At 50.2% G+C, this 12,426-nt stretch overlaps 1 protein-coding gene across 2 annotated transcripts in view; it reads left to right on the top strand.

Annotated features, from left to right (window-relative positions):
* The first annotated feature begins 1,313 nt into the window (after positions 1-1,313).
* Positions 1,314-12,426, top strand: part of TRIM67 (tripartite motif containing 67) — a 51,481-nt gene continuing 40,368 nt past the window's right edge. The window contains exon 1 of one of the 2 annotated variants that reach the window (XM_082422997.1): positions 1,314-5,064. In XM_082422997.1, coding sequence (XP_082279123.1) covers positions 3,910-5,064 — 1,155 coding nt within the window. In that variant the 5' untranslated portion in view covers positions 1,314-3,909. The remainder of the gene's footprint in view (positions 5,065-12,426) is intronic. The other variant, XM_082422998.1, reaches the window with a different exon arrangement.

The following is a 12,426-nucleotide window of genomic DNA, read 5'->3' as shown; positions in this document are numbered from 1 at the left end:
TTGGAAATAATAAAATATTTCCATGATTCTAAGTGATTGGAAGCTGAATTATCAATTTAATAAGAAATTTTCAAGGTAAGCATGGAGAGAGAAGTATGTGTCAATTGTAGTATACGTCCCGATTTCAGCAACATTAAAATGTAAAAATATGTACATCATAAAATTAAGAAAATGTGGTGATCTCCCAGAGTTGTTGTGAGGATTAAATGAGATTATATACAACAATATAATTTCACACTGTGCTGTGGACTGAATGTCTGCATCCCCCAAAATTCACATATAGAAATCCTAACCACTGCTGAAATATATTAGGAAGGGGGGCCTTTGGGAGGTCCTTAGGTCATGAGGGTGGCTCCCTTGTGAGTGGGATTAGTGCCCTTGTAAGGAGAGACAGGAGAGCTTGCTCTGCCCTCCCTCTCTCCATGTGAGGATACATAAAGAAAGCAGCTGTCTGGCACCGAGGAAGTGTGTTCTCACCAGACACCAGACCTGCCAGTGCCTTGATCATAGACTTCTCAGCCTCTAGAACTGTGAGAAGTAAATTTAGTTGTTTAAGCCACCCGGTCTATGACATTTTTGTTATAGCAGCCTGAACAGACGAGGACACACTGTCAAGTCCTACGATGGAAGTATTATTACTTGCCTCACCATCTGCATGAGGCCCAGACATTAATAAAATACTAATGACTTGAAAAAATGGATATGCCGTTCAATCTTGGGATCAAATTTCTTTGTGAGGGTCATTTTTATTAAGGAGGTTATATCATTCTTAACAACTACTAATATGCAGAGACTTTTAGAACTAAAAGGAAATTTAAAGTTCAATGAATTCTATCCTTAAATTTTATAATAGAAAAAAACTGAGGATCAGAGAAGTAAGATTGCTTTTCTGTATACATATGGTACATGACTCAGTTGGGACAGAAAGAGGACTTTTTACGGACGATGTTGACAACCATTAGTGATTATGGCTATGGTGAACTATTGGAATTGCTGTGTAACCTCAGCTCCTACACAGCAGCTGAAGGATGCCAATCCCCCCAGTGAGCAATGCCTTAGCAACAGTGCGGTACAAGGTTAAGCTGATTTAGGGGGATTGGGGATGATTTAGGGGGATGAGATTGGGGGGGGGGGGATGGGATAGGGGCAGGTGGGAAAGGAAAAGGTGGAGAATTCCGAAGTATTAGATTAGCTTCCTCCCCATGGGAAACAAAATCATGCTCAGTCTGAGCGACAGAGTTGCTGGAATTGTCGGTCCTTCTGTACAGGGATATTTCCATCCCCCTCCAGGAGCCCTTCCCCACCCTCACCTCACTGCCCCCCCAAAGCAGTCTGAAAATGACAAAGCAGAGGAGGTCTCTCAGACACATGACCACTGGTTGGGGTGGGGAGTGAGGCATGTCTGTTCACAGTAGAACCATAAGAGGTTATTATTTTCTTTGTAGTCACCAGGAAGGCTGAGTTGGGCTGGGGTGAGTGACGACACTGCTAGCATCACAAGAAGTGCATTTGTGAATGATTCAATCACATACCTACCTACACCCATGTGTCCCCCCACCCCCACCCCGGCCCTCCTCAGCAGTGTAGCAACGCTATAGCAGCTCTCTTGAAGGCTTATCAAAGCACCGCAGGCAGGATGCAGCATATTGTGGCTTTATCTATAGAAGGCAGATTAGGACGGGGTTGTCACCATCCGCCATCTGGGGATACTGACGCCTGGTTACATCATTGTTCTAAGCTCCCTGCAGATGACGAGAAGTCCGGTCAGGTCTTTTAACTCTGTGTTGCTCTATCTGGCACGCGGTTGGCCTGCTCTTCAACTTCAAGACAAACTGGAAACAGGCTGCCCAACAGTGGGCAAAGCTGAACTGAAGAGTCACAGGATTTTAGAGCAGGAAGCCGGGTCTGCAATCTGTGTTTACGACGGCTTCGTTGAGTTCTCAACACAGAAGTATCATTGCAACCCTCGCTGACAGATGCAGGATCAGAGACTAGGAAAGCGCAGTCAGACCGCTCAGGGTGGGGGGACTGGTTCGTAAAGGAGCTGAGATTCCCACCCGGGATCCTGCCTCGCAGAGTTCTGTCAGGGCCGCGTCAGCACGCCTCTCCCCCAGGGGTCCCCCTGCGCGCGGCCCCGTCCCCAGGGGCCCTGGGGCCTCCCCAGGGCTGCGGCTCCGCGCCCGGCGCGGCGGCGCCTCCCCGGCCTTTGTTTGAGTGCCGGAGAGTCCGAGAACAGAGAGAGGCGTGACTTCAATATTCCTGTGGTTTTTAAGCAAGCGATTGCCTAACCTGTGTCTGTCTCACGCCGGCGTGAAGCGTCCGTAGGCAGAGCCGGCTGCGCTGCGAGCGCTTCCCTGGGCGCGCGCGGCCTCCCCACCCATCCTTCCCCGCACACCAAGCAGCCAGGGCCGCGGGTGGGAGGCTCTCCTCGTGGCTGGCGTGGCGGAATGTGGAGATCTTTTTCATTCATAAAACGAACATCCCCGCTCGGTGCCTTCCCGCCGGCCTCACGCCGCCCCATCCGCGGCCGGGCAGGCCTGGGTCCCGGGAATCTGCTCCGAGGGCCAACGGGCCTAAAGTGGCCGGTTTTCGCGTTCCGCCGGGAAGCCCCATTTTATAAACCCCGTGTCGTGTCCTCCCTCTGCAGAGACGACTGACATGGATCGCGGAGGGGCACTCTCGACTGAAGAGACGAGATGGCTTGTGGTTCAACCCACAAATAAAACCTCACCCTTTGACTTCAGGCTGTCCGACATTTTGTGGCTTGCACTTCTTGGAGCGACGGCCAATTGTGCTACCTCTCCATTTGTAAACAACCGGCTTTCTAGCTCCCTGTTGTTCCCCTTTTATGGTGGTAGGTGGAAGCAGGGGAGTGGGCGGGAGAGATGCTGGCAGGGGCGGGGCGGGACAGGTCGCTGTGCTAATTCAGGATGCAGTCTCCATCCAAATAACAGCTTACTTTTAACAGTGATCCTCTCTGCGAACCCTTCACATCGCCCCAGGACTCCCCTAGCAGCGAGAGGCGAGCCCTCATTCGCCGAGCGGGCCCCTCCTCGCTCCGCCTTCCCTCCGCCCCACCACTACTCTCGGCCCTGGAAATTACAACTCCTCGGCGCGCGGCGCCGGGAGGAGGCGGCGGCGGCGGCACGGGGACCGGAGGGCATTCCCGAGCCAGCCGGGCGCTCGCCCTCCGCCCGCGGGCTGCCGCGTCGAGCGGCCAAGGTCAGAGGCGCCGCGGGAGCCGCAGCGGCGAACCGGAGCAGCGGGGCCGTCCTGGCCGCGGAAAGAAGGCCCCAGGGCGCGTTCGGCCCGCGTCGGCAGCGGCCGGAGAGGGAGGCGAGAGAAGGTCTCCGGGCCGGCGGGGCCCCCCGAGGTAGCCGCGAGCGCAGAGGCCCGGGCAGGTGAAGGCCCCCGGGTCCGCGAGAGCGGAGCTCGGGCTCCCGCTTCGGCTGCCAGGCGCTGTCCGCCGCCTCGTGGTGCTGAACGCAGCCCCACGGCCAAGAGGCCTGCTCGCCCGCCTTCTCACCTACAGATCGCCCGGACTGGGGGTGGCCACCGGCCAGGGCAAAAGGGGGCCCTGGGCAGCTGCCCACTGCAACCGAGGGGCTGAAAGAGGAGAGCCAGCGAACCTCAGCCCGGCAGCCGGTCCTGATGTGGAGGGGAGACGCGCGCAGCAGCCGGCGGCGGCGCTGGTGCTGATTCATCCCCTAAAGCATCTCGCAGGCCACCGCGAGGGCAGCCGACCAGCTCCGGACTCTGGCCGCAGGTTGAAGCCGCTGGTGCAGGAGCCTCGCGGGCAGGAGGTGAGAACCCGCCCTCCTTCCTCTTGCCCCCAGTCGTCTGTGGGCGGTGGCCCCGGGACAGAGAGAGGGGCGTGCCCCCGGCTTCGGAAGCAGTCATGCCCGTGTGATGCGCCCGCCTCCCCTCTCGCTGGCGCTAAGCACGCTTGTTCGCCTCTGCCCGTCTCCGGGGCTTGGGCCGTTCCACTCTCCGCCCCGAGCCGCTCTCTCCGCCGGCGCAGCGATGGAGGAGGAGCTGAAGTGCCCCGTGTGCGGCTCGCTGTTTCGGGAGCCCATCATCTTGCCTTGCTCCCACAACGTCTGCCTGCCTTGCGCCCGTACCATCGCGGTGCAGACCCCGGACGGTGAGCAGCACCTGGCCCCGCCGCTCCTGCACTCCCGGGGCTCAGCGCTGCCCGCAGGCGCCGCCGCCGCCGCCGCGCCCGCTCCGGACCACGAGACGCCGGCTGGCCCGGCCTGCGGCGGCGGCGGCGGCGGCGGGAGCGCAGCCGGCGGCGACCACGCGGACAAGCTGAGCTTGTACAGTGAGACAGACAGCGGTTACGGCTCGTACACCCCGAGCCTCAAGTCCCCCAACGGGGTTCGCGTGCTGCCCATGGTGCCCGCGCCGCCCGGCTCCTCGGCCGCCGCCGCCCGGGGCGCCGCCTGCTCCTCGCTGTCCTCGGCCTCCTCGAGCTCCATCACGTGCCCGCAGTGCCACCGCAGCGCCTCCCTGGACCACCGCGGCCTGCGCGGCTTCCGGCGCAACCGACTGCTCGAGGCCATCGTGCAGCGGTATCAGCAGGGCCGCGGGGCCGTGCAGGGGGCGTCCGCAGCCGCTGCCGTGGCCGTGTGCCAGTTGTGCGACCGCACCCCGCCCGAGCCGGCCGTCACGCTCTGCGAGCAGTGCGACGTGCTCTACTGCGCTGCCTGCCAGCTCAAGTGCCATCCATCCCGGGGACCCTTCGCCAAGCACCGCCTGGTGCCGCCGCCGCTGCCGCCGCAGCCGCCGCGCGCGCCCGCCGAGGCCGCCTCTGCGTCTCCAGGCGCCGCCCAGGGCGCCCCCAGCGCCGGCGGAAGCTGCAAGAGCCCGGGTGCCAGCGGCGCCGGAGCGGCGGGGGGCGGCGCGGCCCGCAAGTACCCTACGTGCCCTGACCACGAAATGGAGAACTACAGCATGTACTGCGTGAGCTGCCGAGCCCCGGTGTGCTATCTGTGCCTGGAGGAGGGCCGGCACGGCAAGCACGAGGTGAAGCCGCTGGGGGCCATGTGGAAACAGCACAAGGTGAGCGCCCGCTGGGCAGGGCGTGGGGCGCGGACGCAAAGAAAAGGGCGCTCCCCTTCGTTAAATAAGCTCCAAGTACTCTGAGCTGAGCGTTGGAGATGGGAAGGGCATGGAAGGATGACACCCTAGGTCTCCTCCCGCCCGAGGCTTTATGATTCCACGCAAAAGTGGTCTAGAATGCAGAAGCAGGACTCTTTCACTCCCAAAATTGACTAAGAAATTACCTTGAGGGCCCCTCTGGGTTTATGACACCTAGGGCCCCCTTCCTCCCTCTAAAAAGTTCATATATATTTTTTTTCTTTTCTTTCTTTTTTTTTTAAGTACAAGTGTTACCACCTGCTTGCAGGAAAATGTCTGATGCCACCCATGCTTGGTTAATCTTCTCTGAAGGCAGGAAGGGTTCTATCCCAACCCTCAGTGAAGGGATACACTATCTCCCTTAGAGCAGAATTCCCATCAGCTTCTACAGCAGAAAGTTTCCTACTCTCTCAGCTAGTCTCCGGCACTTTCTAACCCCAGAATGCCTCTCAGCTCAAAGGGAAGATGTAATTCTTCATGCGCCTTATTTGAGACTTCAGGCGTGTGCCCTGTTAAGAAGGGAACATCATTCCCCCTGAGAGACCTTCTCTTACTGGCACTCCGGGTGGCAGGAGTGTGGTGGAGTAAGCACTTAGTAAGGCAGCCAGGCGCACTCATCTGCAGGCTGCTGTGGGCCATCTTTCCAGGGACTTGCCTGGAGGTGCCACCTCCCAAGTGGGAAGGAACAGCTGCTACAGGCAACTCACACACACCTGTGGTTGCCAGTGTATCCTCATAGCTGACCCAGAAGGAGAGAAGCCTTCAAAATCAGGTCAGGCCCTCGATCAGACCCCAAGGCAAGAGTGGGGTCAGCTTTTCTAACATTCACCTTGATTTCCTAATCAAAGGCCAGGCCGTGCAACGGGACTCACTGCCGAGGTCAGTGATCCGGGTCCCTTGTTCAAGAACTCCAACTGCAAATTTGGACGCTTATCATTCAGTATCCTCTTTCCAGTAAACTCTTAACCCCACAAAGAGACAGGAGATCTCCAAAGAGCCCAACAGGAAGTATGTATTCTGACTGAGGAAGAAAGACATGGGAAAATAAGGCAACTTGCCATGGTCTTCTCATATCATCCAACTGGAAATGGACAAAAAGGGGAGCATAGATGGGAGGAGAAGAAGGGACCAACCATTCATACTATAGATTTGTTACATACAGTTACTGTATAATTTCTGCTACAACACGCCTCTTGTTACTGTAACTCAACATTTTCAAACAAAAAAATTAGGAAAGAACAAATGAGGAACACTTCAGAAATCCACCGTCGAGAGGGAAATTTGCATAGTAGTTCAGAAAAGGGTGATCTGGAGTCAAATCCCTAATTCTAGAGCAGTGGTTCTCATTTGGGAACAATTTCACTCCCCCTCCAGGACATTGCCAATGTCTGGAGACAACTTTGGTTATCCCACTTAGGAGCTGCTACTGGCATCTAGGGGTAGAGGCCAAGGAGGCTGCTACAGGGCACAGAAAACCTCCCGCGAAACAATAACCCAGAAAAATATCAACAATGCCTCTGAGAGAAACCCTGTTGTAAGTTACACAGACCTGGATCCAAATCTCAGCATTTGTAATTTACTTGCTGTAAGCGTTGAGGCACAATTTTAAGCCCACTGAATAATATCTAACTCAGATAATTGTTGTTGGGAGTAAATATAATGGTGTATGTTTAGCCTCTAGCACAGTACCCAACTCACAGTAACCAATATATATTATTTATCATTATTATTATTATAGTGCTAATACTTAACACCACCAAACTTGCAGAAAGCTATAGGGCAGCAGCAAAGAGTACTTATTTGACCTCAGGGACTTGGTAACCTGGAGAACACAGGAGCTGGTAGTGTTTATGTTGAGTCCTAAAATAGCTTGGAGCTAAATGAGAATGTCTGCTGAGTGAGTTAACATTCATATGACATTTTGTTGCATATTGCTTCAGGGTAATTGTAGCTGCCTTGCTTATTTCATCTTTCAAGTGAAGAGAGTCATTTTACAAATAAAGAACTCTTGCAAATAGGCTGTGATCAATTACCAAGACAAGGTTCACATTCAGAGTTTCGGAGCTGGTAAATTTTCACAGTCTGGAAGGCTAGAACTAATTCTGGGTGTTGCCACCCAAACTTTTAGACTTAGTGAAGAGTGGAAACCAAAACTTGAGTTTGCAGTCTTAAAAGAGATTAAGCCTCTTACCTGGAAAAGTGAGTTGGATAATGACCAAATGGTTTCAGGAACCAAGATCATGCAGGGAAAACATTGGTCATCCTTGATTTGGTGTCCACAGCAGTTTTATAACATTTCTATCTGAGGAAATATGGAAAGAATATGTGATATTTGCTCAGTAGAGTGGGACAGTTATATGTGGGAAACACAGCTATGCAGAATCTAAATGTCTCAATTTAATGCCACGTCTTCAGGGAACTAAGACATCCTCCTAGGTCCAGAAGGAATTCTCTGAGATACTTTTGTGAAAAGCTGTTTTCAAGAATGAGAAGAAGTTCTGCTGTTCTCTTTCAGCAGGTGCTGTTTTTCTACAGACAGGGAGATCATTCAGTGCTTCTTAATGAGCATCTCAACTAGGGGCTCAGATCAAAAGATAACAGAGGGAGCCTTGATGGACCGTTTGGTCTTGCTTTGTGGGCAGGCATCTAGACCACCATTGTGAGCTGTGAAGGTGACTACTTTTGAGAGATAAACTAGAGCACGCAATTTCACACTCCCACCAGGGCAGTTTAAGTTCTTTAGTAAAACTTAAAAGTCTCTGGATTTTGTTGTTGTTGTCATTGTCGTCGTCTAAAAATCCCAGGAGCCATGACAAAGCTTGGTACACTACCAGAACGAGAATCAGGACAGAAATATTTCCCTAACATCCCTATGACTGGAGAAGCCTTAAACAAAGCTTTAATTCCTCTCTAGCGTGACTGGAGCTTGCCATCTAATTAGTGATTCTTGGGGAGAGAGACATGTAAGTGACACTGAAATCTGCTTTGAAACAAGATTGATTATCACTTTTCAAAAAAAGTGTAAACACACTGCTATATTTAAAATGGGTAACCAACAAAGACCTACTGTACAGCACAGGGAACTCTGCTCAATGTTATGTGGCAGCCTGGATGGGAGGGGAGTTTGGGGGAGAATGGATACATGTATATGTATGGCTGAGTTCCTTTTGCTGTGCACCTGAAACTATCACAACATTGTTAATTAGCTATACTCCAATATAAAATAAAAAGTTTAAAAAAAAAACAGTGTAAACACTTTAGGTCTTGGCTAAACACATTTTTAGATGATTCTCCTGGAAGAGGATTAATAATTTCAAAGAATTTCTGATGTGAAGAAACTATACGTTGTGAAAGATAGGACAGGGAAGGGAAGCTTTCCATGAGTGCTTTTGTCTTTTTGCCTATTGATTGTGGAATTCCAATTTTCCTGAAACCAGAAGGAGAGGGTCACTGTGGGATGTACCTCTTCCTAGTGTGACATGTCACAGAATGTCAGCAACCACTGTAATTCCTGCTGGGTGCAGGACTCTGAATTAAAAATGGTTAAAAGTTGATTCTTGAACTGAGGAAGGGACAGCTGGATAAGCCTTTCTTCAAAAGTCTTTTGAGAACCATGGACAATAGAATAGAATCAAAACAAAAATCTCATTGTACCCCAGGATTACTGTTCCCAATGAGTCAGCACTTCACAAGAGCAAAGGAGATAGTGAGGTCTGGAAATCACAGGAAAGCCAGGACTTCAGGTTACTCCCATGCCCCAAGGATCTGCCAAAGGACACTTGGCTTCTCAGCAGCCTGGTCCTACCTTATTTTATCAAAGAGATAAAGAAAGGCTTTTAGCCTTTAAAGCCTCAGAGGAAAGACTTCCTCCATTAAAAGAGATAACACATAAATGCCCAAAGCAGAACGCATAATCATAACTGTATACGATCATAAGTATACTTATTCGAAAATTTGTAGTACATTATAACACAGGGAATAGATGCTCTTTGTGAAGAATTAGAATTACAGAGGTAGAGATGTAGAAATTAAATATCATCCCCAAATTCCAGTTTGCAGAGAAAAAACATTTCTAACATTTTGGAGTTTTTTCTTCTAGAATTCTACTGTATATTTATTTTGTAACTGTCTTTTTTTCCTTTAATAATACATTACAAATATCTTTCATGTCAATTAATGAACATCATTTTGGATGGCTGCATGCCATTCCATTGTAAGGATTTTTTATTTTACTTGATCCACACCCTGATGCTGGACTTCATCTAGGTGTTTTCAGTCTTTTGCTGTTAGGAACGTTTTTCAAGTTAAATCCGTGCCTTTATTCTTAATAATCTCCTCAGGTTAAGTTTCTAAATATGGAGTTGCTATATCAAAGGAGAACTGTCTTTCTGACAGTCTGATTAACGTTGCCAAATTGCCTCCCAAAACGTTTATACCTATTTTTTCTCCCAAGAGCAGAATTATATAAAAAATTAAAAATTCATGTAAACAGGGACCATTGGGGAAAACAATAAGGTGGGTTGCCTTGTTTCTAGTATAACTGCTACTTTCATTACATTATTGTTAGAACTATTTTTAAAAAGAGGATCACAAGTATCTAGATTTTCATATTTTTAACTACCAGTTAGTGATCTGCCTTCCCTCAAAAATTGGTTTAATAGGCGTAACTAGTGCCTAAATAGCCCCTTTTGGATTTTAAGGCCCCTGAAAAGACCAAGCTTTCAGGGCCCATCTAAGACACTTTAAAAAAATTTTTTTTATTTCTTTATTTTTATTTTTGGCTGCATTGGATCTTCATTGCTGCGCACAGGCTGTCTCTAGTTGTGTCGAGCAGGGGTGCGTGGGCTTCTCATTGCGGTGGCTTCTCTTGTTGCAGAGCACGGGCTCTAGGTGCGCGGGCTCAGTAGTTGTGGCACACGGGCTTAGTTGCTCCTTGGCATGTGGGATCTTCCCAGACCAGGGCTTGAACCCGTGTCCCCTGCATTGGCGGGTGGATTCGTAATCACTGCGCCACCAGGGAAGGCCCTAAGGCACTTTTGAGCGGGGTTTGAACAGGGAAAAAGAGGGTTGGGTAGAGAGAAATGTTTGGCAAAAATCTTCTGGAAGGTCTGAAGTCTCCATCTCTGTGGCTAATCGCTGCAAGCCGAGAGTTGCTAAACAAATCCATCAGGGCCCTCAGAGCATGCGGCATGGAAATATGCACAATCTGAGTGGAAGCCTGGATTTTTTTGAGATGTTGAATCCTTCACCAACTCTGAAGCTCTGGGCAATGAAGTGCATAGGCTGACTTCTGTTCCATCTGCCCCAGACTGACTGAGAACCAATGGCGAGTCTGCTTAGACCCCTAGAAACATGAGCTGACTCCAATAAGTAGAGGCTGCCGCGTCTTCTGAAACCGCCCTCTGTGTTAACATCACCACTGTCTTTAAAGCCACCGGGGCTGTAGCCTGTCTTGTGCTTGGATTTAATTCCAAGGAGCTCAGTAATTCAGGAACAACTATTAGAAAGAACCCCTATGTTACAAGCTTTGAAGTACATGCTTTCCTCATCGTCCCACACATCTGGAAAACAAAAAGTGGGTTTGACAGAAGGCAAGAGCCCATAACTTGAATTGCTTTTCTCTTCTCTTTGAAGATTATTTATGGACTATCAGGGTTCAGAATTGAGGAGGACCTTAGAGGTTGTGAAAGGACAACCCCATGTTACTACTGAAGAATGTGTTTCCTAGTGTACGCTCTGGTGGTCACTTCACAGCTAAGGTGTTCTATTTTTAGCCTGCAGTGGGAGGTCCTTTATCTGGGTCGAGATTCTTGGTGGATGGGACCTTACTTGTGGATGTCAATGAAATGGACTGTTCTAGAGGAGAGGGATCTCTCAATCTCTGAGACTGCGTAGAGGGGTCAGCAAGCTGGCACACCGCCTGTTTCTGTAAATAAAGTTTTACTGGAACACAGCCGTCCTCCTTTGTTTACATTTTGCCCATGGCTGCTTTTGGCTATGGTTGCTTTCGGTAAAGTTGAGTAGTTGGGACCAGAGATCGGCAGCCTGCAAAGCCGAAAATATTTACTCTCTGGTTCTTTACGGGGAAAAAAAGAAAAATAAAAGTGCCGACTTCTAGGCTAGGACCTCGTGACTCAAAGTGTGGTCCGAAGAACAACAGCGGCAGTGCCGGGAGCTCGCTGCAAATGCAGACCCTTGAGACCCGCCACAGTCCTACCGACTCACGATTTGAATTTAGCAAGATCCCTAGTTGATTCAGATGGACATTAAAGTTTGAGAAACCTTGATGGGAATGCTGTGGGGGCTCCAGGGCGCTGGGCCCAACAGTAACTGTGCAAGTCATCTACAGCAGTGTGAAGTGGACTCTAGGGGGTCCCGGAGGTTTGAACCAGAGTCTTAATTACTCTGGGAATCTTCGGGTTCACCAAATTCTGGGTGCTGGGAGGCAATATGGTGCTCAAAGACCACCTGACCCAGAGATGGGCAGGAACCTCTGAGGGGTGGTGGTGCTGTCTGAGCCCTCCTGGGCCAGAGTGTAGGTGACTCATGAGAAGGGAATTGTGGACAGGTGCTCTTTGCTGCTTCCCTGGGTTTAAACAGAAACGTATATACTGCTGTTTGTATCTCTGGGTTTCCTTTGGGTTTGTGTCTTCGTCGTTCTATAAAGAAGCAAAGCGGGCACTCTGTCCACTCTTTAGGCAGTTTTAAAGGTCCTGGCCCGAGGGTGGAGGAGATTGGAACTCTCAGAGCCATGAGACCTAAAGGAGCAGGAGAGAATCCAGGCAGATATTGCGGGGCTCTCATGAATTCACCCCTCCCTGCTTGGCACTTCCCCTTCCTAGGGTAGCCTGTTTCCTAACAGATCATAAATCCCAGCATCTTCCTTTTGCAGGTGAGGAACGTGAGGCTGAGGGGCTTGCTACAGTTGCACCGCAATTTGTGAAATGATTCCGTAAATACATGATCGATTCTTCCCTTGTACATTTTGATTAACTATAAAAATAACAGAATGCTCTGTGTATCTGAACAAAAACAGGTGCCTACAGCATTCCCTAAAGAGTAATTAGGAATGAAAAAAATATAGGATTAGCGGACACCTAGTCTAGAAAGTGGGGACAGAGAGTGGGGCAACAACCTCTCCCTTATTCATCTGAGATGGGCAGCAGAAAAGGAGATAAAAGGGTGAGGAGGACACAATTCATCTTGTTTGGAGCAAATAGGATAAAAGAACTTGAGTGCTGGAGGGAATGTAAAAGATCAAATAGCTCTGTCTCTTCATTTTTC

This window comes from Balaenoptera physalus (genome assembly GCF_965194825.1).
Source record: "Balaenoptera physalus genome assembly, chromosome: 14".
Lineage (NCBI taxonomy): Eukaryota > Metazoa > Chordata > Mammalia > Artiodactyla > Balaenopteridae > Balaenoptera > Balaenoptera physalus.
Note: the sequence above shows the minus strand (reverse complement) of the source record. Positions and strands in the feature narration are given on the sequence as shown.